The sequence below is a fragment of the Prorops nasuta genome, unplaced genomic scaffold, assembly GCF_024137725.1.
Source record: "Prorops nasuta isolate Cenicafe-Biocafe unplaced genomic scaffold, Cenicafe_Pnas_1.2 PNAS00034, whole genome shotgun sequence".
In the NCBI taxonomy this organism is placed as follows: domain Eukaryota; kingdom Metazoa; phylum Arthropoda; class Insecta; order Hymenoptera; family Bethylidae; genus Prorops; species Prorops nasuta.
This window is the reverse complement of record NW_027116831.1, coordinates 664,341-690,416: the sequence shown is the minus strand read 5'-3', so window position 1 is coordinate 690,416 and position 26,076 is coordinate 664,341. Positions and strand designations below refer to the sequence as shown.

Sequence of the window (26,076 nt, the reverse complement as noted above, 5' to 3'; positions counted from 1 at the left end):
TAGATTCCTGTTCGATTAATTTTTCAACTTCCGTAATATTTACATAGTCAGGATCGTCGGGATCTGTCATATCAATTTGATCGTCAAGGTAATCCGGATCGTCAGGATTTATGAAATCGACAGTACTATCAATAGACAACTCTGAGTTCATGAAAAAATTCAAACTAACATTTAAGGGGGTCCCTCCGTGTGACATGTCAAAAAATCGATTTTTTTTTATTACATAAATGTATTCCTAAATATGGATAGATTATGCTGGTAAAATATTTTTCTAATATTCCAAGTCGTTGGAAAGTTATAGCGGTTATAAGCGAGAAGTGTAATAGGAGCTCGGAGCGCGGCTTGGGTGTCGGCGCGGGGGGGGGGGGGATTCCGGGTTTATTTTGACACTTCTTGTTTATATCTGAGACTTTTCAAAACGACTGTTGAGTGAGATTTAGAAGTTAAGCTTACTTGCTTAGTTTGAAAATTATATATTTTTGCGATGTGTGACAGGAAAGGAAGCAGAACCACTAATATTCATCCGGGTCGGGCTAAAAAACGAAAGTTTATTACGAATCGTTATACACTGGAAGCTGATAAAGAATATGCATCAACTTCAGCTAAGAAACTTAAAAGCAACATGAACATGAACGTACCACTTGCTTCTTGTTTTGCATACTGTATTTTGGAGTTTTCTTCTGTGTTTTCTGCCATCTCTGCAAATGTCATTTGCAAGATATGCAAAAGTGAAGTGTCTTTCACGCAATCCAACTTGCGAGGCTTAGGTTTTAAAATTATACACTCGTGCAAATGTCAAAGACAACAGTTTATCGACTCGTGCCCATTGATTCAGAATGCATACGAAATTAATCGCCGTTTTGTGTTTGTGATGCGCTTATTAGGTATTGGTCAAGAAGGAATTAAACTTTTTTGCAGTCTTATGGACATATGTGGTGGTGTTGGTAGTTCTACATATTATGCACTCTTGGAAAATATTTATATAGCTGCATCTGCAGTTTATGATGCTGCGTTGAAATTTGCTGTAACGCAAGAGCAAAATGCAAATGAAAAAGCTGGAAAAGCACCGGATGAACTAACTGTTTCAGGCGATGGTACCTGGAAGAAGCGAGGCTTCTCTTCTTTATTTGGTGTCTCTACGTTGATAGGAAAATATACAGGAAAAGTTGTAGATACAATGGTGATGAGCAGTTTTTGCGGTGGATGTAATTACTGGACAAAAAAGAAAACTACTGATCCAATGGCATACGATTTATGGTACGAAGAACACCAAGATCAATGTGACGTGAATCATTCTGGCAGCTCCGGTAAAATGGAAATAAATGCCATCACGGAAATGTTTTCACGATCTCTAAATAAATATGGTGTTAAATATCTAACGTATATAGGAGACGGAGATAGTAAAACATTCAATGGAATAGTAAATGCTGCACCATATGGAGAAAGCACAGTAGTTAAAAAAGAATGCGTTGGACACGTAGAAAAAAGAATGGGAACGCGTCTCCGTAATGCAAAAAAGTTTAACAAAGGAATCGGTGGAAAAGGCACAGGCAAACTGACTGACAAGATCATCAATGATATGACAAAATACTACGGACTAACAATTCGTAGACATTCAAATTGTGTTGAAGAAATGCAGAAAGCAGTTTGGGCTACTTTCTATCATAAATGTTCATCAGATCAAAATCCTCAGCATCAAAATTGTCCTAAAGGTAATGGCAGTTGGTGTAAATATCGCCAGGCTGAAGCCAAGGGCGAACTTAGCCAATTTCGTCACAATAAACCACCTTTAGCGCCACAAGTCCAAGCAGTTGTAAAGCCTGTGTACGAAGATTTGTCAAGAACAGATTTGTTAACCCGATGTGTAGGAGCAGAGACGCAAAATAATAATGAATCTCTGAATTCATTGATCTGGACTATTGCTCCAAAGCATCTTCATTCTGGTCCCAAAATCATTGAAATTGCAACATTTTTGGCAGCAATTATTTTTAACGAAGGATTTGAAGGAATCACAAAAATATTGTCAACATTGGGCTGCTCAATTGGCCGCATTGCGAATGCTTACGTTCAACATCGAGACGAAGCACGTATGGCTCGGTCCGAACGGCGCTTGAGTAATGTAGCTAAAGAAGCAAGAATCGCAGCAAGAATGGAACAGGCAGCCTTAAAGGAATTTCAAGAACTTGAGGAAGGAGTTTTATATGGACCAGGAATTGCAGATTAATGGTCAGTAACGATTATTCATAGTCTGAATGGTATTCTAACTTTTAAACGCGTTTTTCTCGAAACTATATTTTTCAATCTAGTCTCCATGATATCTTGAAAACGGGTTGACCAATTGCTTTGAAATTTTAACTGTAGCTTCATCACATGTATAGTTTCCGTATGAACTAAAATCAATAACAAATTCCAAGCCGTTTTTTTTTAAATAAAAAATTAATAAAAAAAAATCGAAAAATTTAATTTTTTTTTTCAAAAGCATGACAATTTTTCAATTTTTAATATTTTTGATCGATTGTGGTTCATACGATAGCGGCAATTCTACTGATTATAACGCCGTTTTTTTTTATCATTTTAGACAAGCCGATCAGCCGCAATCGTGGAGACCATCCTGCTCCGTTTTTTCTACATGGGTTCATTTGAACTGATGCCACGTATTTATTATTGAAGTTTTTGCTTCAAAAAAAAATTTACATACTCCTCAAATAGTAATAAATTTGATATAAAAACTTAGAGTGTGTATCTTTTCACAATTTTATTATATTCGATCCCAAAAAAAAGCCAAAATATTGACCGTCACACGGAGGGACCCCCTTAAGGCTGCCTGTTCCATTCTTGCTGCGATTCTTGCTTCTTTAGCTACATTACTCAAGCGCCGTTCGGACCGAGCCATACGTGCTTCGTCTCGATGTTGAACGTAAGCATTCGCAATGCGGCCAATTGAGCAGCCCAATGTTGACAATATTTTTGTGATTCCTTCAAATCCTTCATTAAAAATAATTGCTGCCAAAAATGTTGCAATTTCAATGATTTTGGGACCAGAATGAAGATGCTTTGGAGCAATAGTCCAGATCAATGAATTCAGAGATTCATTATTATTTTGCGTCTCTGCTCCTACACATCGGGTTAACAAATCTGTTCTTGACAAATCTTCGTACACAGGCTTTACAACTGCTTGGACTTGTGGCGCTAAAGGTGGTTTATTGTGACGAAATTGGCTAAGTTCGCCCTTGGCTTCAGCCTGGCGATATTTACACCAACTGCCATTACCTTTAGGACAATTTTGATGCTGAGGATTTTGATCTGATGAACATTTATGATAGAAAGTAGCCCAAACTGCTTTCTGCATTTCTTCAACACAATTTGAATGTCTACGAATTGTTAGTCCGTAGTATTTTGTCATATCATTGATGATCTTGTCAGTCAGTTTGCCTGTGCCTTTTCCACCGATTCCTTTGTTAAACTTTTTTGCATTACGGAGACGCGTTCCCATTCTTTTTTCTACGTGTCCAACGCATTCTTTTTTAACTACTGTGCTTTCTCCATATGGTGCAGCATTTACTATTCCATTGAATGTTTTACTATCTCCGTCTCCTATATACGTTAGATATTTAACACCATATTTATTTAGAGATCGTGAAAACATTTCCGTGATGGCATTTATTTCCATTTTACCGGAGCTGCCAGAATGATTCACGTCACATTGATCTTGGTGTTCTTCGTACCATAAATCGTATGCCATTGGATCAGTAGTTTTCTTTTTTTTCCAGTAATTACATCCACCGCAAAAACTGCTCATCACCATTGTATCTACAACTTTTCCTGTATATTTTCCTATCAACGTAGAGACACCAAATAAAGAAGAGAAGCCTCGCTTCTTCCAGGTACCATCGCCTGAAACAGTTAGTTCATCCGGTGCTTTTCCAGCTTTTTCATTTGCATTTTGCTCTTGCGTTACAGCAAATTTCAACGCAGCATCATAAACTGCAGATGCAGCTATATAAATATTTTCCAAGAGTGCATAATATGTAGAACTACCAACACCACCACATATGTCCATAAGACTGCAAAAAAGTTTAATTCCTTCTTGACCAATACCTAATAAGCGCATCACAAACACAAAACGGCGATTAATTTCGTATGCATTCTGAATCAATGGGCACGAGTCGATAAACTGTTGTCTTTGACATTTGCACGAGTGTATAATTTTAAAACCTAAGCCTCGCAAGTTGGATTGCGTGAAAGACACTTCACTTTTGCATATCTTGCAAATGACATTTGCAGAGATGGCAGAAAACACAGAAGAAAACTCCAAAATACAGTATGCAAAACAAGAAGCAAGTGGTACGTTCATGTTCATGTTGCTTTTAAGTTTCTTAGCTGAAGTTGATGCATATTCTTTATCAGCTTCCAGTGTATAACGATTCGTAATAAACTTTCGTTTTTTAGCCCGACCCGGATGAATATTAGTGGTTCTGCTTCCTTTCCTGTCACACATCGCAAAAATATATAATTTTCAAACTAAGCAAGTAAGCTTAACTTCTAAATCTCACTCAACAGTCGTTTTGAAAAGTCTCAGATATAAACAAGAAGTGTCAAAATAAACCCGGTATCCCCCCCCCCCCCCCCGCGCCGACACCCAAGCCGCGCTCCGAGCTCCTATTACACTTCTCGCTTATAACCGCTATAACTTTCCAACGACTTGGAATATTAGAAAAATATTTTACCAGCATAATCTATCCATATTTAGGAATACATTTATGTAATAAAAAAAAATCGATTTTTTGACATGTCACACGGAGGGACCCCCTTAAATGTTAGTTTGAATTTTTTCATGAACTCAGAGTTGTCTATTGATAGTACTGTCGATTTCATAAATCCTGACGATCCGGATTACCTTGACGATCAAATTGATATGACAGATCCCGACGATCCTGACTATGTAAATATTACGGAAGTTGAAAAATTAATCGAACAGGAATCTACTTCTGTCCAACAGTCTCCTTTCCTTTCCTTTTTTCAAAATTTAACTGATGATTTATCAAAATTGAAATGTTTTACTGGAAACACCAACCCTTATTTCAACGATAAATTAATTAAGTATTGTATGCGGCATTTATTCCCATACTTTCCATTATGGTCTGGAATTATATGCCAAATATTAAAAATTACGAGAGATTCTAATGCTCCTATTGAAAATTATTTCAAAATTATAAAAAAAGATATGTTCTTAGGTAAAACAAAAATTTTATTACCCAGATTTGTGCATCAGGTCGGCGACTTATTAAATGCACGTTTAAAAGAAAGGAGTTATAAACTGTATCGTCAAAAAAAATACAGAAGGAAAAATCTTCGAGAAAACATCGAATTGGCTGAAGAAACCTGGATTAGAAGAAGAAAACGGCGATTTGATGAAAATAATTATTTTAAAACTAAAAAGGACATAGCTTCTGTTAAAAAATCGTTTGAAGAAATAAAGTTTGATAAGATAGAAGAGATTGATGGATATTCTCATAAGGAAGAAATCTCATCCAGAGCAGAAGAAAAGTACAGAGGAGAAATGAATAATATCAATTTAGGGATTCAATTAATATCGCCATCTTCTACATATCCACCAGGATTTCCGAACTTGAAGAAGAACATAGGCAACATTTTAGTTGATGAAACAAGTTTCAACTCACTTTCATACGAGGCGTGTATTGACGATTCCGTTATAAATTCGTTTTCAATACTATGTCAAGACACACTTGGATTGAAAGAAGATCAAATAATGATATTTGATACTTTTCTTGTTTGTAAAATAATTGGTGGCAGCATTTCTAAGGGATATCAGAATTGAATAAGTAATAAAAACTTACCAAAAATTCCAATATGGCTAGCACCCGTCTTTTGTGAAGCAAGAAAACATTGGACGCTACTCGTAGTAGATATAACAAATCGTTGCCTCGTTTATATCGATTCCCTACATTCAAAACTACCACCTACGCTAATTAATAATATGCGTATCTTCACAGAAGAAATATTTAATCTTGAAGAAATTCAGATTGACTGGAATGAGTGGGAACTATATATACCTGTCGATGTCCCACTACAATACAGACAAAATGGGCATATAAGTTTAAATTGTGGTGTCCATGTCTGCTGGTGGATATACATCATATGCTCAGGCAGCTGTATAAATTTTACAGACGAAGATATGGATAATTTTCGTAAAGGACTAGCGTGTTATATCTACGAACAAGATGATCACCCTTTAAAGCGCGAAAAACGAACGAAGCAGAGAGAAGAACTAATCAATCTTGAAGGTTCTATTAAAAGTAAAACTCTCAAAAAATTAAACATAATGAAAACACCGCCTAAAGATTTCCAAACTACGATAGAATACTGCTCGTCCCTCAAGGGCAGCATTGTCCTCTCTACTTAATAAATTAAGCTAAAAATAAAAAAAAGTAAATAAAATATAAAAAGAATAAAAAAAGTTATGTTAAAAACCATATTTTATTATTGTTCCTCAAATTATATAATTAAAAAACCACATTAATGGAGTCGCGAACACTCATGAAACCTATACTGTTTTATTCAGCATTTAATAGGCTTTAAGGCTATGCAGTCTAAAAACATCAAACGAATTTCCTGCATTTCGAAAAACTTAGCCCAAACTCGAAGAACGTGAGATTTGGTAGTTAGTACTATATCTTTGTTAAAAAAATATGTTAAGGGAGTCGCGAACCCTCATGAAACCTATACTGTTTTATTCAGCATTTAATAGGCTTTAAGGCTATGCAGTCTAAAAACATCTTACGAATTTCCTGCATTTGGAAAAACTTAGCCCAAACTCGAAGAACGTGAGATTTGGTAATAACAAAGTCTTATTTCTTTGTTAGAAAAATATGTTAAGGGAGTCGCGAACCCTCATGAAATCTATACTGTTTTATTTTGCATTTAATAGGCTTTAAGGATATGCAGTCTAAAATCATCAAACGAATTTCCTGCATTTGGAAAAACTTAGCCCAAACTCGAAGAACGTGAGATTTGGTAATAACAAAGTCTTATTTCTTTGTTAAAAAAATATGTTAAGGGAGTCGCGAACCCTCATGAAACCTATACTGTTTTATTCTGCATTTAATAGGCTTTAAGGCTATGCAGTCTAAAAACATCAAACGAATTTCCTGCATTTGGAAAAACTTAGCCCAAACTCGAAGAACGTGAGATTTGGTAGTTAGTGCTATATCTTTGTTAAAAAAATATGTTAAGGGAGTCGCGAACCCTCATGAAACATATACTATTTTATTCAGCATTTAATGGGCTTTAAGATAGTATGGCTAAATGAGATTGAAAATATTTCTTCCTGTTTGAAATACCGAAACTAAAGATCGACCGAAACTTCTACTAGCTTTTTGTTAAAAGCATAAATAAAGTTAATTTTTTAAATATAAATCAATGTAATTGATTGATTTATATCTAAATGAAGCCCTTGATTTACTGAAAATAAGAAAAAAACGTATTTTCAGAGAAATCAGATGTTTACAGTGGTTCTCAACCAGCGCCCGCAACTGTGGGCTAAAAGTGTGGGCTAACTTCAGCCTCATAACTATTCGTGTGGGTGTGTGGTCTGCCGCTGCAGGAGTGTACTTACATACTATGGTTCGGGTCTTATATATTCGCCTGCGGGTGGCGCGTCGGTCGATAGCCTCACGGCGACGCTGCGGTAGGCGGCGCGGCGCGGCGATCGGTGGCCACACGGAGGGGCCCTCGGTAGACGGCAAGATGGCGGCTTATGCCATAATCTCTAAATAAATGCCGGCGGTCCGGGGAACTCTTGGACACGATGTTAGTACAGCGGGGCGGTGTTCGGACGGTGCGGAGAACTCCTGCACCAGGACTGCTCGGAGAACTCCTGAGCGGGGATAAGAGCAGAGATGTTAACTTGTGGGAATTCGGTATCCCCACCACGCCGCCACTAGCTTGCACGCACACAGTGCCAGCGGTACATCGGTGAGCCAACCCCACTACTGTCGCCGCTCGCTGGTCACGCACACAGCTACATCGATACGTGCGTGTCTCGGCTTTCGCCGTTGAAGTTCGGTTAGCTCCGGTGAGGTATGAGTACGAGAGGGATGAATATACTTTTCTCGGACCTCTCTTTCGCTCTCTATTTCACCTAAGTTTAGCCAACGAGCCACGCGAAACTCCTTTTCCAAGGGTGTCGGCCGGCTCGATGCGCTCGTAAGAGAAATTTATTTTTTGACAATTATAATACAGGAAAATTATTAAATGTTACTATAATTTAACAATTATCCTCAAAATTGTAAAAAATTTTTGTATATAAAAAATTATTATGAGATGAAATAAAACTAACAAAGAAATAATATTATCCGTGTAACTAATTGAAAGAAAAAACCCTTATTATATTGCACAAAATGATCACTGAAGTGTGACATTTAAAATTAATTAAATAAAAAATTATACGAGAATACATGAGATTGATTAATTTGAAAAAATGGTTAAAAATGAGGTAAAAACTCGACCATTTTCTTGCAACATCACTGTACCGATGGTGATTTGGATTTGCAAATATCACAAAATTGTCCAAAATTCATCAATTTCCTATGAAATGCAAAAATCTGACATAATTTCTATGATGAGAGCCTAATAAATGAAAATGTGGGGCGGCTAGGATGTTTCTTCGGTTACTTTCTTGTATGGTACACCTATAAGCGAATGAAATCTCCTAAAAAATATGCCAAAATAATGGCAGGAAATAAAATTGCGCCTTAATATTACAATGTAAAATACAATGTCAAGAAATAGCTCAAACTATAAACTTTCAAACTTGTTTCATGCAAAATTTTAGTGTAGGAGGTACTTCCGCCTTGAAAATTTTGCAAATTCATGTATAATTGTTGATAAATAAATAATTATTGATCCAGAATGCACTTAAAATAAAGGATTATTAAAATTGAGTTTTACACTATGAGCTTTAAAAATCTGACTTTATTTCTATATTGAGAGGCAAATAATTCCGTTGGTCAAGCTTCTTGGCTCTTTTTTCGGCCATAATCTGGTGTAAAATGTCCGAATGAACAAATAGATAGATGCTATAAATGAAAACCAAATCACGTTGGAATCAAAAGTTGGCTTTCATAGCTATGTTGCAAAATCAAGCCTAGAAATGGCTAAAATTGTCCATTTTCAAACTCATTTTCTACAAAATTGGAGTGTCGTAGCCGCTTCCGGTTGGATTTTTTTGCTATTTCAGGTATAGTTGTCAGTAATAATAATAAAAATACCCTCTGAAAGCTCTGAAATGGTAAGTTTATTGAAATTCAATTTTACCCTATGAGAATCAAAAATCTGACTTTAAGCACATATTGAGAGGCAAATAACTCAATTTCTCTTGCTTCTCGGCTCTTTTTTCGACCATAATCTGGTGTAAAATGTCCGAATGAACAAATACATGCTATAAATGATCACAAAATCACCTTGGAACCAAAAGTTGACTTTCATAGCTATGTTGCAAAATCAAGCCTAGAAATGGCTAAAATTGTCCATATTCAAACACATTTAATGGGAAAGTGGAGTGTCGTAGCCGCTTCCGGTTGGATTTTTTTGCTATTTCAGGTATAATTGTCAGTAATAATAATAAAAATACCCTCTGAAAGCTCTGAAATGGTAAGTTTATTGAAATTCAATTTTACCCTATGAGAATCAAAAGTCTCTCTGAATCTCCATTCTCAGCGAATAAAGCTTGTTGAATTTCTCTTCGTGTTCCATGAAATATTTCCTATTGGAAAAATGAAAACAATTTTGAATTGTAAATTGTTGTAGTGTTTTTTTTTTTTTTTTTTTTTAAGGGAAAAATGCATCCTGGCACACTTAGTATTACGGAAACATACATTTCTTCCTATTGTGTTCTTTCATTACACAAAAAGTTATAAAACAGTTGTGTAATGTAAGTTCAATTGTTGGAATGAATATATATTTTAGCCGTATACTAAATAGTGTGGGACTCACCATCTCCATGCTTGTGTCGAATTAATATACTTATTAAGTTCGAACTACATGGTTCTTCTGACAGCGCCTACCCACTAAAAAACCCTCCTTTCGCGGTTTACGTATTTTTTCGGTCAATTTTACGTATTTTCTTTGAACTGTCGAATCCGTCAGACACTATTCTCATTTGTCGAATCCGTCAGACATTTTTTCACTTGATTTTATAATTGTCGAATCCGTCAGACATTTTTTCACTTGATTTTATAATTGTCGAATCCGTCAGACATTTTTTCACTTGATTTTATAATTGTCGAATCCGTCAGACATAGTTTCACTCGATTTTATAATTGTCGAATCCGTCAGACATTCCTTCAATTATCGTAAAGTACTTCGTCATCAAAATCACCATCAATATCATCATCGTCATTTGTGTATCCATGAATTGTAAGAGTTACCTTATTTTCGACGTAACTTCTTGCGTATAAATTATCTTTTTCAGTTAATTTTATGTGTTTTTTACTTATTGGCATTATAATGCTATCATGATTTGTACATTTCAAATAATTTTTAATGACGCAAATTGCATTTAAAGTAGCAGAACTTATACGATTCCTTTTTTTCGTTTTGACATCAGGAATGATTGAAAAGCACCGTTCTGCTTCTGCATTCGAATGTGGAAGTGACCGTACTATACACGATAGTAATTTCAACAAAGGATATTTTTCCTTCCTTTCACATTTAGTTTGCGAAATTTTTATCCACATGTCATCGAAGGAAAGTCTAGACCATTTATATTTCTGATCTGCTGACTCATCGTTAAATAAAGAAAACCATTCTTTTTTTAGCTCTATGTCATTTTTTATACCAAATGTATTGCCAATTTTTAATAATGCTGCAGCCGATGATTCTCTAACTGAGTTAAAAAGTGAGTTCTCGTTATCAAGAACTGTAAAATTTTTATAAAACTCATCATGTATTGGGAAACGGTTACGAATTTCGTCAGCAGCTTTTATTAAAAGTTTTAAACAATTCTTTTTAATATCATGAACTTGCATTTGCGTTAACGTTTCTTTACTCTTTTGGTCTTGCAGATATTCTTCACAATCATATCCTACGTTTATATCTTCAAACGGAATAATATTAATATCCTTGGAAAAATTAATATCACAGAAATTTGCTTGAGCTATGCAAAACTTCAATAATGCAGGTTTCATGAAATTTCTTAAAATAAAAATTAAAATTTCAACCGATTTTGGCTGCAATAAATGCAGTTTTGTTTCGCGTGCTTGAAACTCGGCATTAAAAGTATTGAACTTATTTAAAATAAAATGCAGAAAATACAAATACGCTTTAGTTTCAGCGTTCTGCATACATTGGTGCAATTCATAGGCTTGCATATTATTTTCTGAGGATTGTTCTAATAGAAAGTTATTTAGAACATCCCAATATTCTAATACACGATCAATACATTTATAGCGAGTAAGCCATCGAGTTTCGGCATGCTTCAACAAATTTGTTATTTTTCCTGCAAAACACCTTTGAAATTCCCGAAATATTGCCGTCCGTTTAGGGCTTCCGCTCACGAAATTAACAATTTTCTTCACAAATTCTTCCGGGAATGAAGGTAGCTCTTTACAAGCAGCGGAAGCAACGAGTGACGATAAATGACATATGCATGGAAACGTTATTATATTTGCATTCTTTTCTAATATTTTCGTTCGAAAAGACGAATTTCTACCGATCATAACAGATGCATTGTCACAGGCTGTTGCTAATATTTGGCTTAATGGTATTTGTTTTTTTACCATTTCATTATTAAACGCGGAAAATAACTTTTCGGCCGAACAATCTCTTGCGTCAAGATTTATTAATTGCAATAGACGTGTTTGAATTTGCAATGACGCAGGTTCAATATACCGAACCATTATTGAAAACCATTTTTCATTTGTTAAATCCGAAGTCTCATCAACAAATACCGAGAATTTTGTATTTTGTAACGTTTCCGTGAGACTTTGTGTTTCTTCGCGACAAACCACATTAGTTATAATTTTTGATAATTTAACACGTCCTAATGTTATGGCTTGTAGTACTTCCGGTTCCTTGCCTATCTGTTTAAACATATTAACCATTGCGGAGCTTGCTATATACGGGATATTATGTTCTACAAAAAACGTTGACAATCTTATTTCCGCTATTTTAACGCGTTCAAGAAAATCAAATTCTTTTTCCTTCGAAAATTCTGCGGAATTAGATGAGCTACTGGAGCCTTGCGGAATATGCCGATTTGAAAATTGAACAGCATTTTGCACGTGAATGCTGGAGGACTCATGTTTCTGAATTTCCGAATAACCGCAATTTAAAACTTTATCGCAAATTAAACAGTGAAACTTACTACTGTCATCAGGTATCGGCTTTGCCCACTTCATCCAAGATGGGTTCAAATCATACCAATGATATTGAAATTTCTTTTTGTGGCTGCTTTTTCTCTTTTGCGGATTGGAAGACATTCTAGTCTTTTTTGATACCGGGCTATTTTCACTGGAAGACATTTTCCACTCTTCCTATCACTTTAATCACTTTATATCACGAAACTGTCAATTAATCCGAACTTGACAAATTAATAGCTTTAAGGCAAATGCCCAAGATACAAAGGCTTCATCTACTTTTATACATTTATTAAATTGTGTACAAATAAAGGCAGAAATGGGGTAAGGTTCAACGATTTGTAATGTAGGGTTGATGACCTGACGGATAATTAATTAGTTGGCATTAAAAAAAACTGATAGTTTCACTGGGAATCGAACCTGTGACAACAGGATCAGCATTCTTATGCGCTATCCACTCACCCACTACACGACTTCCCCAGAAAATTAAAAATTTCCGATATAAATAGCCAACAAGCTATTAGTAATAAATTGAATTAATAAATAATTCAATTAATAACAAATTCTTTTAGTCTAACTGCCAAATAATATTTTATTAAAGCATATAAAATATTTACGCATTATCGCTTAGATTATATAGACGATAAAGTTTTAACTATCCAATGGAGCCTTGTGGTGTAGTGGGTAAGGCGTCAGACCTCTGTACCGTAGGACGTGGGTTCGAATCCCACTGCAGTAGTCATTTTTTTCGTAAAGATTTTCATGAAATAATTAAAATATTATTAAATGTAAGTAATACTTAATTTATTTCAGTATCGGAAATTAGAAATTTAATTTATATCGCGTTAACGGGATCCCTCACACGTGCTTTACCGACAGTACAAGTCAATAAACAATTAGTTTAATAAAATTCGAATGCGAAGCAAATTGCAAAAACGGGCTTCTTTATGACAAGGTGCCAATTCTAACGAGTCAATCAAGCTTAAAGAAACTCAAATCGGATGAAGAACAACGCTGTACCACTGTCCCGCGTTCTTGAAATGGAAATAACCAAACGTAACCTCTCTTCAAGAACACGGCACAATGGTACAGCATTATTTTTCAACTAATTTGAGTGCTTTTAAGTTCGTTTGACTCGTTAGGACTGGCACATTATCCTACAAATGCCCGATTGTTAAATTTGCTTCGCATTTGAATTATATTAACTTAATTGTTTATTGACTTGTACTGTCGGTAAAGCACGCGTGAGGGATCCCGTTAACGGGATCCCTCAAGCCCTCTGTAGCCAACATTACGGAATGAAAAACGAGGGAGAATTGTCCAGCGCTATTTTTCAACCGATTTCAATGTTTTTGGGCTTATTAGAATCGTTAGGACTCGCCTTTCGTCATAAATAAAGCCGTATTTTCTAAAAAATGTAAAAAAATAAAATTGTTTAAAAATTCGCATTAATAATATTTAAACGCAAAATAAATCGAAAAATCGGGCTTCTTTATGACGAGGTGCCAGACCTAACGATTCCAACAAGCCCAAAAAGATTGAAATCGGTTGAGAAATAGAGCCGTACCATTGTCCCGCGTTTCTGAGGTGGGCGAAAACCAAAAATTTGTAGGAAGGCAGCTAGGCTTCCGCCCCTCTCTTGGCTCACGCTAACGTGTTCCCCCACTCCAGCATCCAAACTTACTGCGAAGCTTTCCTCATATTTACGCTATTCCCCTATCTGTAGCTATACACATATAAATACCGTTAAAATAATGTTGAGAACATTTCATTTCGCCGATATAATGAAATTGCTAAAAATGCAATTATCATTTTGAAATAAAATTGTAGAAAAGGAGATTTCGTAATGCTTGAAATATAGGGCATACGGCGAAACGCGGGACAATGGTACAGTCGTATTTTTCAAAAGAATTTGATGAGACTAATAATAATTAAAGCCATTCTTCATGTAGATTGTCCTAAAGAGCTCGCATTTTCGATAAAGCTTATAGTTTTTCAGCTATGAACGATTGAAGTTGCACGGCGCACAAATACATATTTCTTCTCTCGCGTAGATTAGCTGTTGTGCACGTCCATCTTCAATCGTTCATAATTAGAAAACTATAAGCTTTATCGAAAATGTGAGCTCTTTAGGACAATCTACATGAAGAATGGTTTTAGTTATGACTAGTCTCATCAAATTCTATTGAGAAATACGCCTGTACCATTGTCCAGCGTTTTAACGTAATTTCTGGTCTTCAAGCGTCCTGACTCGTTCATGCTGCAATTTATTTCGAGCAAAGTAAAAATGCATCAACAAGTTGGGTGGCATCATTGAATAGAGCGTGAAAAGGGGAGACGCTTTTATATTTTCATAATTTTGCAACGCTTCTTTTGGTCATTACAACGTGAACTGTAAAAAGATGCATACTCGAAGTAAATAAAATTAGCTTCCCCTCTCCCCTCTGCAGCTTGTTGCCTCGTCCAGCGTATGTACACCAGCATAGTAGGCCTACTTACATACGGGTGCGACTGTGTTAGTGACTCGTGAGTGTACTGTAAACAAACACACATTGCGTTTACCATGTATGTATGTGCGTCTTATTTTCAATCGCGAAATTGCCCTTCTAAATTTATTGCATTGCACCTTCTACGACAAGCTTTATAAGATTAAGAAATACTCATAGCAGCATGTACATTATCGAGAACTTCTAATGTAATTTTTCAATGTGCAATCGTACTTTTATTTGTTCCGAAATAAATTGCAGAATGAACGAGTCAGGACGATTGAAGAGGTGAAATTACGGCAAAACGCGGGACAATGGTACAGGCGTATTTCTCAATAGAATTTGATGAGACTAGTCATAACTAAAGCCATTCTTCATGTAGATTGTCCTAAAGAGCTCGCATTTTCGATAAAGCTTATAGTTTTCTAATTATGAACGATTGAAGATGGACGTGCACAACAGCTGATCTACGCGAGAGAAGAAATATGTATTTGTGCGCCGTGCAACTTCAATCGTTCATAGCTGAAAAACTATAAGCTTTATCGAAAATGCGAGCTCTTTAGGACAATCTACATGAAGAATGGCTTTAATTATTATTAGTCTCATCAAATTCTTTTGAAAAATACGACTGTACCATTGTCCCGCGTTTCGCCGTATGCCCTATATTTCAAGCATTACGAAATCTCCTTTTCTACAATTTTATTTCAAAATGATAATTGCATTTTTAGCAATTTCATTATATCGGTGAAATGAAATGTTCTCAACATTATTTTAACGGTATTTATATGTGTATAGCTACAGATAGGGGAATAGCGTAAATATGAGGAAAGCTTCGCAGTAAGTTTGGATGCTGGAGTGGGGGAACACGTTAGCGTGAGCCACGAGAGGGGCGGAAGCCTAGCTGCCTTCCTACAAATTTTTGGTTTTCGTCCACCTCAGAAACGCGGGACAATGGTACGGCTCTATTTCTCAACCGATTTCAATGTTTTTGGGCTTGTTGGAATCGTTAGGTCTGGCACCTCGTCATAAAGAAGCCCGATTTTTCGATTTGTTTTGCGTTTAAATATTATTAATGCGAATTTTTAAACAATTTTATTTTTTTACGTTTTTTAGAAAATACGGCTTTATTTATGACGAAAGGCGAGTCCTAACGATTCCAATAAGCCCAAAAACATTGAAATCGGTTGAAAAATAGCGCTGGACAATTCTCCCTCGTTTTTCGTTCCGTAATGTTGGCTACAGAGGGCTTGAGGGATCCCGTTAAGAAGAATTCCAAATCGGTTCCTTCTCGATTTAAAAGTTACGGTTACTGTAATGTAGAAGAACTTGTATATAATACACAGGGTATACAGTAAATAATAAAGATGGCAAATAGAATAAAGCAACTAATCATGTGAAATAATATCTCCAACAATAATAGGTTCTCATGTAACAATTGTGTTAGAAAACCAATAGGACACCTTGTATATTTAATTTGAAAAGTATTGTGGTGATTTGGTGAAGACGAACTTCGTTGGTACCTCACTCGTATCTTGAATCTCGACGGATTAACTTCGAAAGCAGAAGCAAAGGAAGGATAATGTAAGTACTTTCAACAGTATTCAATAAATTTTTGACATTTCTCTCACTTTACTTTCTCCATTATAATTGTCTCATTTATCGAATACAAAAACCTTTTCCTTCATATAATAATTTCAATTCTTTTTGTTTGTTACAGAATCATGGCCGAACCTATGCCCAATGGGAATGGTGAGTGGAAACGAACTTTTTAGTAAAGTCTATTTTGCAAATAATAAATTTTATTAATGATTATCTGTTACAGAAACTACGAAGGATCTCCTGCGGATTATAAAGGAGCGGGTGGAGGAGAACGGGGTTCTCCTCCACCAAATTAAGGAGCGGCTGGAGCGGCTGGAGCAGCAGCAGCCACAGCAGCAGCAACTGCAGCCGCAGCAGCAACTGCAGCCGCAGCAACAACAGCAGCTGCAGCAGCAGCAGCTGCAGCAGCAACAACAGCAGCCGCAGCAGCAGCAACTGCAACAACAGCAGCCGCAGCAGCAGCAACTGCAACCGCAGCAGCCGCAGCAACAGCAGCAACAACAAGTGGCAGTGCAAGCGTTCGTGCCTGCCACTCAGGCGGCGAGACCCGGCTATATACGTAAGCATTAACCATCTTAAATTTATAGTTCAACATTCAAAAATTTCCATTTAAAAACCATTGCATTGAATAGTTATTAGAAGCATTAGATTATTTATTACAATGGTATGGAAATATAAGAATGTTTTCTATTTTTTTGTTACAGCCTGAGCTTCTAGTAGGGGCAGCAGCCGGACACATTATTATAGCCGGGTCAGGGAAGAATACCCTAGCCGGGGAAGGCCCCGTCAACGTCCTACGGGATATTTTATTTATTATGAATAAATGTAAAAAAAAAAATAAAAAAAATTAAATGAATTTCTAAAATGTATTTATTTCATGAACCCTCTTACCCCTATATTATTTCACAGAAGGAGCACACTTATAGATCTCAAGAATGCAGATAAGAAGGTTTGATGAGCTCCATTATAGTCATTTAAGAATATAATTTACCAGCATAGCCATGAGACCCAACATTTGATCGTAGCCTGAATTGATTACTATAAATAACATCTATTTGTTCATTCGGACATTTTACACCAGATTGTGGCCGAAAAAAGAGCCGAGAAGCAAGAGAAACTGAGTTATTTGCCTCTCAATATGTGCTTAAAGTCAGATTTTTGATTCTCATAGGGTAAAATTGAATTTCAATAAACTTACCATTTCAGAGCTTTCAGAAGGTATTTTTATTATTATTACTGACAACTATACCTGAAATAGCAAAAAAATCCAACCGGAAGCGGCGAAGACACTCCACTTTCCCATTAAATGTGTTTGAAAATGGACAATTTTAGCCATTTCTAGGCTTGATTTTGCAACATAGCTATGAAAGTCAACTTTTGATTCCAATATGATTTTGTGATCATTTATAGCATGTATTTGTTCATTCGGACATTTTACACCAGATTATGGTCGAAAAAAGAGCCGAGAAGCAAGAGAAATTGAGTTATTTGCCTCTCAATATGTGCTTAAAGTCAGATTTTTGATTCTCATAGGGTAAAATTGAATTTCAATAAACTTACCATTTCAGAGCTTTCAGAGGGTATTTTTATTATTATTACTGACAACTATACCTGAAATAGCAAAAAAATCCAACCGGAAGCGGCTACGACACTCCAATTTTGTAGAAAATGAGTTTGAAAATGGACAATTTTAGCCATTTCTAGGCTTGATTTTGCAACATAGCTATGAAAATCAACTTTTGGTTCCAAGGTGATTTAATGATCATTTATAGTATGTATTTGTTCATTCGGACATTTTACACTAGATTATGGTCGAAAAAAGAGCCGAGAAGCAAGAGAAATTGAGTTATTTGCCTCTCAATATGTGCTTAAAGTCAGATTTTTTATTCTCATAGTGTAAAACTCAATTGCATGAATATTTCAATTCCAATGCAATCAGAGGGTATTTTTATTATTATTACTGACAACTATACCTGAAATAGCAAAAAAATCCAACCGGAAGCGGCTACGACACTCCAATTTTGTAGAAAATGAGTTTGAAAGTGGACAATTTTAGCCATTTCTAGGCTTGATTTTGCAACATAGCTATGAAAATCAACTTTTGGTTCCAAGGTGATTTAATGATCATTTATAGTATGTATTTGTTCATTCGGACATTTTACACTAGATTATGGTCGAAAAAAGAGCCGAGAAGCAAGAGAAATTGAGTTATTTGCCTCTCAATATGTGCTTAAAGTCAGATTTTTTATTCTCATAGTGTAAAACTCAATTGCATGAATATTTCAATTCCAATGCAATCAGAGGGTATTTTTATTATTATTACTGACAACTATACCTGAAATAGCAAAAAAATCCAACCGGAAGCGGCTACGACACTCCAATTTTGTAGAAAATGAGTTTGAAAATGGACAATTTTAGCCATTTCTAGGCTTGATTTTGCAACATAGCTATGAAAGCCAACTTTCGATTCCAACGTGATTTGGTTATCATTTATAGCATCTATTTGTTCATTCGGACATTTTACACCAGATTATGGCCGAAAAAAGAGCCAAGAAGCTTGACCAACGGAATTATTTGCCTCTCAATATAGAAATAAAGTCAGATTTTTAAAGCTCATAGTGTAAAACTCAATTTTAATAATCCTTTATTTTAAGTGCATTCTGGATCAATAATTATTTATTTATCAACAATTATACATGAATTTGCAAAATTTTCAAGGCGGAAGTACCTCCTACACTAAAATTTTGCATGAAACAAGTTTGAAAGTTGTTAGTTTGAGCTATTTCTTGACATTGTATTTTACATTGTAATATTAAGGCGCAATTTTATTTCCTGCCATTATTTTGGCATATTTTTTAGGAGATTTCATTCGCTTATAGGTGTACCATACAAGAAAGTAACCGAAGAAACATCCTAGCCGCCCCACATTTTCATTTATTAGGCTCTCATCATAGAAATTATGTCAGATTTTTGCATTTCATAGGAAATTGATGAATTTTGGACAATTTTGTGATATTTGCAAATCCAAATCACCATCGGTACAGTGATGTTGCAAGAAAATGGTCGAGTTTTTACCTCATTTTTAACCATTTTTTCAAATTAATCAATCTCATGTATTCTCGTATAATTTTTTATTTAATTAATTTTAAATGTCACACTTCAGTGATCATTTTGTGCAATATAATAAGGGTTTTTTCTTTCAATTAGTTACACGGATAATATTATTTCTTTGTTAGTTTTATTTCATCTCATAATAATTTTTTATATACAAAAATTTTTTACAATTTTGAGGATAATTGTTAAATTATAGTAACATTTAATAATTTTCCTGTATTATAATTGTCAAAAAATAAATTTCTCTTACGAGCGCATCGAGCCGGCCGACACCCTTGGAAAAGGAGTTTCGCGTGGCTCGTTGGCTAAACTTAGGTGAAATAGAGAGCGAAAGAGAGGTCCGAGAAAAGTATATTCATCCCTCTCGTACTCATACCTCACCGGAGCTAACCGAACTTCAACGGCGAAAGCCGAGACACGCACGTATCGATGTAGCTGTGTGCGTGACCAGCGAGCGGCGACAGTAGTGGGGTTGGCTCACCGATGTACCGCTGGCACTGTGTGCGTGCAAGCTAGTGGCGGCGTGGTGGGGATACCGAATTCCCACAAGTTAACATCTCTGGATAAGAGTACGCGGAGAACTCCTGCGTGGTCGGAATAGGACTTGTATCCGGAGAGCTCCTGGATACGGGACGGACTCCTCTACTCGGCTCGGTCTCGGCCTTATACACCCGTCCGAGGCCCGGAGACGGCGACGGTGGCGCTCCGAGCGGCCAGTCTGGCGGGTAGGGAAGCATACTCCGAGCCCGCTATACTCCGCACGCTGTACAGTGCAGACCGCGGTATCGGCACATGCACTGTAGACTTCCCCCACTATGCGGTATCGTATATGGAGTAGCGGCGGAGCAAACGTCTCGTTACAACATCTCTGCCTATAGGTAATAATACTTCAGCATGGCATGTTACCGTCAAGGCCATAATATCTGTATCCAGGCCTCATAGTTGGACTTGGCAAATAAACCGATATGATTGACATATCGAAAACATAGTTGCGAACGGTCTTCGCCCATAAGGCCTATGCTGTAGTGATGGCGATATTGTATCGATATTTGTCGGTATCGATATTTTCATGACGATACCATCGATTTTTGTATCGATACTTTACTTTTCGATATAGGACAGTATCGATACAAATGCTCCAATCGATACATATGTACATCAGAGCGGTTTTGAAATAATCGGATTTTGGATTCGAATTGTTTTAGCTGCAGTGATGCAATTGACATGAAACGTCTAACAAAAAATCCCTATATTCTTATCCTAAACTTTTCTTGTTAACCACAATTCGATTTCCAATGGAGATTGAGAAGTTGATGGAAGGTTTAGGCTTGCTCGTAGCTAAAGACTAACTAGATTGGTTTATCATGCTTTTAAATTAATTTAATGGATGATGAGAAATAATGGAAATTCATTCAAGGTAATATGATTATATATTTTTAATAGAAATATGCGCTGCAATATAATTAAATAAGTATAATAATAACTAAATAAAATTAATAATCATAAAAATAATAAGATTTAAACAAGGGAAGTAAAATATAAGTTCAAATTAGTTGATAAATTAAAATGTTATTGCTATAATATTTAACCATGAGAAATAAATTATATTTTTATTAATTTCATTTAGTTATAATTATACTTAGTTAATTATATTATTTTACATATTTCTTACTTTTTTAAAAATTGTTTATCATTTTACCTTCAGGAAATTTCTACTATTTCTCTCTTCGGTTCGAATTTAAAAACACAATAAACCTTTTTAGCTATTTTATAGAGCCACTTATAAGCCTAAGCCTCCATCAACTTTTCAATCTCAATCCAAGATCCTCATGTGATAATCGCGGCATGTTTATGATGAGAATCTAGTGATTTTTGGGCTAGGCCTTCGGTTTTGGTTGCATCACTGCAGCTAGATTAATCGGAATATTCCAATTACAAATCGGAAACTCTCAGAATTATGTTATTTGACAAAAAGACACTTACTATACATTATCCGTCTGAAAAAATCAGAAACATTAATTTTCTTCCATAGCTCCTTACAAATATTATTTTGTTTCGTCTGATCTTCTTCAGTTATATTTAATTTTTAACTTAAATGTAATATGATAAATTTGCGGCAGTTAAAACTTAAAATTGTCATAGTCCAATAACATGAAAATTTTTATAAAGTGCCGTTAGAGAAAATCCTGTATTCGTAGTTCGTCTAGAAATATGGGAATACGGGCTTTAGTTGCTAGTAGAAATATATATATATTGAATAATAATACAATTCAATATTCTACTGAATCGATAAGCATCGATATATCAGATATCGATACATTGATTTCGATATTTCACACGTATCGATACTTCCGTTTTTGATACGTATCGATACGAAATATCGATACTTTTTTAAAATATCGCCATCACTACTATGCTGTAGGTTCCAACCGAGACATAGTCACGTACCGTATATTCCATAAATTCGAAATTTCGGATTTATACGGATTTTTGAAGTGATTGGTGCGATCCACCCAGATCTGATCTTAGCCAATGACAATCCTAGAAGACCTTGAGTAAGGGATAGATTTCGCGACTTCGACCTCGACGGAAGCTGATCTATCGTTCGTCACTCGTAGTTTGGTCTTGGAAGAGTCCAGGTGTGAACTCTGTTCGCGACTCGTAATTTGGTGCTCATAGAGGACAGTCCTCTATCCTGCCTGCTCACCTTCGCCTTCGTCGTCGCCTGCCTGCTTGCCGTCGTCGTCGCCTGCCTGCTTGCCGTCGTCGTCGCCTGCCTGCTTGCCGTCGTCGTCGCCGCCTTCCTGCTCTTCTATTATGGTCAATTTTGGCTAAAAAGGTTAGCGTGAATTTCGACTTGACCATCGTCAGAGAACGATAAGATGAATAGACTATTTTCGCGAGTAAAATGAGAAAGACTGTAGCATAACTCAGATAAGTGCAGGTCAAATCTGAGAATATTCAAATATTGAGAGCAATAGAGCAGAATTTTGTATTATACTCTATATACGGAATTAAGATTATGAGCTATTTGTTAGAGTTCGTTAACGTGTATATATTTGGTTACGAAAAATATGACGATTTTGTAAATATCTTTTAACTTCAGATTTTAAGCTACCGTTTACCGTGTCGCACAATTATGCTTTCCAGCCTATTGTAACTATTCGTTTTGGTCGGGAGTTCGTGTCATTCGAATAAGCGAATTAGGCTCGAAGATAATAAACATAGAGTCTTGCGTTTAGTCGGGTTTAGGTATCGCAGATCGGGGGGACCGAAGATGAATTCTCCCCAAAAGGAACTACTTCGTTCGTCCCCTATCTTTTCGGTTTTTATAGTTTTCCGTAGGAGATAGAATCCCGAAGGTGAATTCTCCCCGAAAGGAGCTACTTCCTTCGGCTCATCCCTCCGAAGTATAGTTTTCGTTATAGCTTTTCGCATAAGGTTCGCAGAAGAAACACCTGCCTTGAGAAGGGCCTTGATTAATTTTCGGAAAGTATAGTTGGTTATTTCATCCCAATGAAACTTAGGAGAATACTCGCGGCTCCGATAAAGCCTCCAAAATAGACATAAATTAAATATAGATTTCGAATATATCGTCTTGAAGCATATGTAGAGAGTATAGTTAATACGGGAAAATATATGATAAATCTGTCTTGACGAATTTACAGTATTTGAATCAATTACCCGATTCGCCAAACATTCTTTACGATCCAGAAAGAATCCACGCACTCTCCACTTCTGCGTCCTAAACTTTATAAAACTGAGCTACTTGATGCCTTGCGAATTATTCGAATCGTTTCAGTATAGTATTTCAGTATTTTGCGATTCTTATAGTATAGTTGGTTCCCTGGGGAACCTAGCGCCCAACCTTTCGATTTGCCGAATTTTGTTTAGTTATAGAATTCAGTTAATGAAGGGTAAGCCAAAATTTTTGTAGTGTCGCAATAATAAGTGATATTTTTTTTATTTTATTATTCACACACATAAAGTACATTATTAGATTAGTAATAATAATCATAGATTTATTTTCATTAAAAATATAATTTTTAATCACCAATCATTCATCTTCTCCCTCTTCTATACTTCTTGGTTCACCTGCTTTCTATAAAAACCAAATTTTCTTTTTAATCTTTTAACATTTTGTTAAAATTCAAATTCATGTAAAAATGTTTACTTCTTAATAATTTTCTTTTTCATTGCTTCTGACTTTTTTTTGCTGTTAGCAGTCATCGGCACGGTTTCCTTGTGATTATTCTCAATTCTTTCAAACTTAAATTTCCCCAATTCAATCACTGTAATGTATAATTTAGACAGTTTTGATTATTCCTCAAAATAATTTTATCTTTCCGGATGGTTGATTATTTCAGCTGATTTTCGATCATTCAGGAACCAACTGTTTTTATTGTCTATATCCATCACAATTTTTAATCCAAAAAGAGCATTAAATTTTCTAAATTGTGAGACTTGATATAATTGATTCGGAATTATTTTAAATAACGATATAGAGTTTAAATATATAACAACTTGCTCCAAATCTTGGTTGATTTCATTTAAAAGACATATCGTTTGAAGATTTTTTATTCAGGCTGATAATCGCTTAATAACAGAAAAAGTTAAAATAACTCTATTAAAACGAATCCCCTTTTTATATGATTCTCCCCAACACCATCCTTTAGTCATTTTTTAGATAAGTTAAAACTTGAGTTGACACGCGCCACGCTACAGAAATTAGTAAAGTTGTTGAAAAAGCTCTAGATGATTAGCTGATACAATTCAAAGTTGGAGTCTTTGTCAATTATTAGATACATTGCTGAGTTCTTAGAAAATAGCAAATTGCATGAGCTGAATTTATCACTTCTAGTTAGCAGACTCTTAAGGCTTTTAATGAGTTGCTTGAGCAGTGTCGCTGAGTTTGCAAAAAGTACCAAATGCGTCAAACTAAACTCAACGCTTTTGACGAACTAGTTGACCCATGCCGGTGAGCTGAGTTCTCCTAAAAGCAACAGGATAGAAACGCTTACTTATCTAAAAGATAAGCAGCTAACTGAAATCAAGATTCACTATTTCCAAAACAAAAATGACAGTTCACAAGAAACAGGGAAGAAGTGAAGTGAAAATCTACAAAAATTGTTAAAGTTTATGATGGCGCAGAAAGAACTGTTACCACTATTGGTAAACTCATCTGATGTTGACCCTGTAAGTTTACATTATTTTGTATATGTACATAAACGACTTTATTATTCATATTTATCTATATCTTCTATCGATTTTCAGCGAGACACTGAAGCTAATACTAACAACATCACTATTCCTGAATTAAAATCTCGGGGTAGAGATGTTTGTGAACCTTATTGTGCAGAATTTGAAGGATATATACCTCCAGCATATTCTTGACACATTTACATCACAAGTACATATATGCGCGGAAATTTCTTGGCCATTATCACCGAAGCGCATATGTGCCCGTTTCTTTATTTATGCAATATTATTTTTATTTTCAATATTTTTTTAAACATTTTCATTTAAATACAAACGAAATAAATATTAGTGATAAGAACGAATTTTCCTCTTTTATGTGTGATGCAAATGGGTTAATACTGTTACTATGATGTAAGATTGAATACTTTCAAACCATGGATACAGATGAAAGAAAGACTAGATGAAGCTGGGTTTTATTATACCGGAAAGGATGAAGAAACTGTATACTTCCACTATAATGGAGGTTTGAAAGAATGGAAACTTGACGACGATATATGGGAAGAGCATGCAAAATGATTCTCTAAATGTGTTTTCATTGTGAAGGGGCAGAATTTGTAAATAAAATTACTGAACAAAATTAATCTGTGTATTGTTAAATAAGTTTTAAATATATGAGTATTATAATATTCAACGTGCTCTCTCTCTCTTTCTTTCTCTTGCACCAAGTTGGGTCGGTGGGGTAGATACGGTGGAGCGGAGATGGTGGTGGTGGCGGTGGCAGTGGCTTCAGCAAGTCCCAAGGTAACGCACACAAGTAGGGACCGAAAGACGAATCTAGCTAAGCCGATCGAAGAGCTTGCTGGGGAGTGGTAGATGTGGGTATAGGGGCTGCCTTCGTTGAACTGACACTGTCTCATGGATTTAAACAAAGTCAAAGGCAAACGCATGGATGCGGACAAACACACGGTCAAACACAATTACCTGAGCAAAAGGACTCGGGCAGCGCTCTCTGGCTCTGTGCGTTCTCTCACCACTCCTCACCACCCTTTCCCATTTCATGCCCGCGAAAACAAACTCCGTTCTTATGTCTGACGGACGAGCACGCGTGTCAAGGTGAAAGGGATTCAGCGAGCATTCAGCTGACTGCTTTCTCTCTCTCTCTCTCTCTCTCTCTCTCTCTCTCTCTCGCCTATGTCTAACATCATCGTCGGTGTGGTAAGCGGAATCCATGACAGACGGGACTAGCGATGGTGGAGCCTCTGGGGGTGTATTAACGGGCAGGGATAAAACGCCACACGCTA

At 35.9% G+C, this 26,076-nt stretch overlaps 3 protein-coding genes across 3 annotated transcripts; 1 reads left to right on the top strand and 2 right to left on the bottom strand.

Moving 5' to 3' along the window:
- The first annotated feature begins 1,312 nt into the window (after positions 1-1,312).
- Positions 1,313-2,224, top strand: LOC136783590 (uncharacterized). Its single transcript, XM_066743844.1, has one exon. The coding sequence runs from the start codon at positions 1,313-1,315 to the stop codon at positions 2,222-2,224; it is 912 nt and encodes a 303-aa protein (XP_066599941.1).
- Positions 2,225-2,758: 534 nt separating this feature from the next.
- Positions 2,759-3,670, bottom strand: LOC136783588 (uncharacterized). Its single transcript, XM_066743843.1, has one exon. It carries the CDS (start codon positions 3,668-3,670, stop codon positions 2,759-2,761), a length of 912 nt encoding a protein of 303 aa, XP_066599940.1.
- A 6,694-nt stretch (positions 3,671-10,364) lies between these two features.
- LOC136783587 (protein FAM200A-like) lies at positions 10,365-12,542 on the bottom strand. Its single transcript, XM_066743842.1, has one exon. The coding sequence runs from the start codon at positions 12,540-12,542 to the stop codon at positions 10,365-10,367; it is 2,178 nt and encodes a 725-aa protein (XP_066599939.1).
- Between the last annotated feature and the right edge of the window lie 13,534 nt (positions 12,543-26,076).

Bases quoted from the DNA above. Each gene is read 5' to 3' on its own strand.
- LOC136783590 (XM_066743844.1), top strand. From the start codon at position 1,313: ATGGAAATAAATGCCATCACGGAAATGTTTTCACGATCTCTAAATAAA.
- LOC136783588 (XM_066743843.1), bottom strand. From the start codon at position 3,670: ATGGAAATAAATGCCATCACGGAAATGTTTTCACGATCTCTAAATAAA.
- LOC136783587 (XM_066743842.1), bottom strand. From the start codon at position 12,542: ATGTCTTCCAGTGAAAATAGCCCGGTATCAAAAAAGACTAGAATGTCT.